We start from the raw sequence: 4,258 nt of genomic DNA on the forward strand, positions 1-4,258 counted from the left end.
CAAACCAAAGCTCTCAAATCAAAGAAAAACAAACACACGAAGAAGATAGCTAAGAGAAGGGATTTGGAATTCGCACCCTAAGCATTAGATTTCCCACCCCACTTAATAGTGGAGAAATACATAAATGCCCCTGCGTGTTTTACTCCGGGAAATAAAATGTCGGACTGATATGAAAGTTAATATTCTGGATTCTTTCATTTAAGAACATAGCACGGGTTCACGTTAAGTCATCTGGTTAGGGGGTCCGGAAGTTAAACTCCTGAACTAATTCGGAATATAAACTTCTGAACATTGGAAAACTCCTAGGGTGCGAAATTCACTTTTGTAGTTCGGAACATAATATACCGAATTAGTTCGGGAGTTTATGTTCCAAACACATATCAGACTAGTTATTTTGCTAATATTAGATTATGGACTATTTGTAACTTTTCAAATGCTTGACCTCAGGATTATGTATGTTATTTTGCTTCACTTCAAGATTATAAACTCATGTTATTTTGCTTCAATTGAATTACAAGCAAATGTTTATCGGCATTAAGTGATTCGACAAATTAATTCCCGAATTGGTTTGGGAATTTAAATTCCGAACTAATTCAGAAGTTAAACTACCGTATTTTGAGACGGTAGTACATGAAACTTATGTGCATCACGTGATTCGGGAATTCAACTTTCGAACTCGATCCGAGAAAATAAGTACCGAAAGGCACTTCTGCCATTTATTTTAATAAAGTTGGGGTGCTAAATCCATTGGTTGGGGTGGGAATTCCAAATCCCCTAAGAGAAAGGTACATGAAAAATGAATACCCGTTATTAATGAAAACCAGATACAAATGAAAGTTCCTTTACTTGATTTGAGCAAAAATCACAACAACCCAGTATGTAAATTGACAATCAGACGAGAATTTCCATGGTTTTGAGGCAAAGTGTCTTCACTTCAGACTCCTTCAGAGGCTCGTACCTCTTCAACTGCTCTATTTGCCTATCTAGGTCAGACAACACTCTATCTTTGCAATTTCTTCCTTCAATCTCTGAGTTCACTGCTTCAATTCAATTCGTGTTTTGTTGCATCTTCAAACCTAGAAAAAAGCTCAAACCCAGAAAAATCCCAAACCCAGAAAAAAAAAAAAAACTCAAAGCAAATGAAGAAGATGATGATGGTGGTGACGTGTAATGGGATAATCATGTTCAGATCGCGCTTTCCTTGAACCAGAACTTTATGTCATTCTTCCTCTGCTCCCAAATGGGTACTGCTGAATCGGTGAATGGAGATGAGGGGAGGAAGGAGGAAGGAAGCAAGAGAAGCAGATGCACAAATTGAAGTATTCTAGGGTTCTTACTCTCAAGGACTAACTTGAAGCTTCTAAGTTTCCCCTAAACGTTTAAATTCCACGTGGAAAGTCCACATGTGCACATAACGTGCCAAATCACCTTGGTCGTTACCGTTCACTAACGGGATCGAACTCAAGGACGAACGTGATCGATGTTTTTAAACATTAGGGACCACGAAAGACATTTCAAAAGAATAGGGACTAAAATGTCCGACACCTAGAACTTTAGGGACGAAAGTGACCATTCATCCCTTTAATCTTATTGGGTTCAAATCTTAATTGGTAAATTTTATAATATTTTAAGATGAATTTTCAGCAATGTCATTGTGAATGAGCTATATATTAAATTATGCACCATAATAAAGACAAAGCTCCTAGCCTACCGGTAAAGTTTGAGCTCCTTAAGCACCATGATGGGGTTCGAACCTTACCTTGAACATTTTCAAATTTCTCTTCTCATTTCCACGTCAGCACCCCAAGGGCCCACCTGATGAGGTGGCAAATGTTCACATCAGCCTCTGTTTATTGAGTGACATTTTTTTAATGAACTTTGACGACATAGACTAAAACATCAATATTATTTTTCATTTGAGGGTGTTTTTCAAAGAAAAATATTTATGGGGACCTAAACCAAAAAAGCCCTAAAATAGAGGGACCTTTAACATATTTAAACCTTTTAAAAATAATTACTGTGTTAATATTGTATTTAATAATTATTAATGACATTTTTCTAAAATAATTAATGTACTAATATTGCATTTAATAGTTATTAATGATATTTTCCAAAATAATTAATGTGTTAATATTTCATTTAAGGATTATTAATTACATTTTTCCAATATAATTAATGTATTAATATTGCATTTAATGGTTATTAATGACTTTAAAATAATTAATAAAATTTCTTAATTAATTTTTGTTCTTATTGAAATTGAGCACCACTTAAAGTGACAAGCTTCACAAAGAAGTTGTGTCTATTCAAAATTTGAGCCTTCAATTTGCTTATTTGATAATTCGTTTACAGCTCGACAAAATAATGTTATGATCAAAATTGCAAAACACACAAATCCTATCCTATACTCTACACTATTTTTTTAAACAAAAAAGTGTACACTCCGACAAGTGTACGTCACCCACTCAGTTTTATGTTTTTCTTTATAAGCTTTCTCCATCATATTATAATTAGTAGATAGATGATGTAATATTTTTATTTTCTAATTTTTTAGTAATTTAAATATTAAGTAATTTCATATTTTGAAAATAATTAATGTTTTAATATTGCCTTTAATAGTTATTAATGATTAGAATAATTAACAAAAGTCAATTGTGACTTTTTTCAAAAATAACTATTGTAGTAATTTGATATTTAATGATTTTTAATAACATTAGAATAATTAATAAAAATAAATTGTGACTTTAAATATTAACTAATTCCATATTTTTTAAAAATAATAAATGTATTAATATTGCATTTAATAATTATTAATGACATTAAATTAATTAAAAAAATTTAATTGTAGCTTTTTTCCGAAAATAACTATTGTATTAATTTGACATTTAATGAGAAATAACAATCTTATCTATTTCAATTTTTATAAATACTAAAAATTACGATAAAGTGGATATAAATCAATAGTCAGAAAGCAATATGTTTAATTTTATTAATTATCATACTATAACATTTACTAATTCAAAATATTAAATTTATTAATTAATAAATATAATATATTGAATTAATAAATGTGGATTTGTTAGTCAACGTTTGAATGCTCATTTCAAGGATTTAATTTGGGAAGTTTGAAAAAATCAATATAAAATATTTAAAAATACTATTTTATGACATTAATGGGTCTATTTATTCTGATTGAGAACTACTATAAAATGACTCATGTAATACTTGAAATATCAAAGCTAGAAATGAAAAAAACCCATACAATGGCTAACACCTTCTCATATGTCCTCTCATCCCTTGTACTAGCTTTTATTCTATTTGTTGCATCTTCCGATGCAACCAACAAAATAGTGGATATCAGTGAGATTTGCAAAACAACTGTAACTCCTTCATTTTGTTCAGCCCTTTTAAACTCCAGCCCAGGTGGAAAAGACCTTGTTAGTCTTACCCAATATATAATTGACGTGGATCGTGCCAATGTGACCAACACAATCACTCTACTCAAATCTTTGATCCAAAAAAGTAAAGATCCAAAGCTAGCAGCCCATTACAAAGATTGCTTGGACATTTATGGGGAAGAAGGTGCTCTTGGCGATGTTGATGACACTCAACGGTCTTTCAATATGAAAGATTATCTTGGTGTGAACATCCACGCAAGTGCTCTCTTTGATCGAGGTGAAGATTGTATTTCAGGGGAGTTTCCGGGACAACCCGGTGTTCATGATCCCTCATTACTTCCAAAATATGCTTTTGTTGTTAAGCAGGTTACTTCAATTATTCTTGTCTTATCAAATGACTTGAGAGGTGCTTGATCAATTGCTGTATATTAATATTTGGATGAAGTTGCAATAAAATGAGTTAGCTACATTTTGAACAAATACTTTTATTCAACCGATTTTTTCTCTTTTCCTTTTTATAAATATTTGAATTGCAGAGTTTAATTACAAAATATTTGATAAAAACTAAACAAATGATGTCACCTTGATAATTAAGACTAGGGTGTATTGCCCGTTGACAACAAATTAGTTTTGTTCTTTTGCTTTCGTCTTTTCTTCGTGCTTTCGTTGTATTGCCCATTGTCAAGAGGGCTTGTTTCTTGACTTTGATTAGTATATCATCTCTTTTGCTTTCAAAAAAAATAAAGACTAGGTTGTAATATGATTGGGTTGGTTTGAATTTAGGGTGTTTAATAATCCAAATCAATCAAAAATATTCGGTTTGAGTTGGTTTAAGGTTCTTGATTTTTTGCTTATGGATC

The 4,258-nt window shown here is 31.4% G+C and overlaps 1 protein-coding gene across 1 annotated transcript; it reads left to right on the forward strand.

Annotated features, from left to right (window-relative positions):
- Positions 1–3,245: 3,245 nt before the first annotated feature.
- Positions 3,246–3,869, forward strand: LOC130749805 (pectinesterase inhibitor 2-like). The gene has a single exon (XM_057603172.1). The coding sequence runs from the start codon at positions 3,246–3,248 to the stop codon at positions 3,810–3,812; it is 567 nt and encodes a 188-aa protein (XP_057459155.1). The 3' UTR covers positions 3,813–3,869.
- Positions 3,870–4,258: the final 389 nt, after the last annotated feature.

The sequence above is a fragment of the Lotus japonicus genome, chromosome 3, assembly GCF_012489685.1.
Source record: "Lotus japonicus ecotype B-129 chromosome 3, LjGifu_v1.2".
NCBI lineage: Eukaryota > Viridiplantae > Streptophyta > Magnoliopsida > Fabales > Fabaceae > Lotus > Lotus japonicus.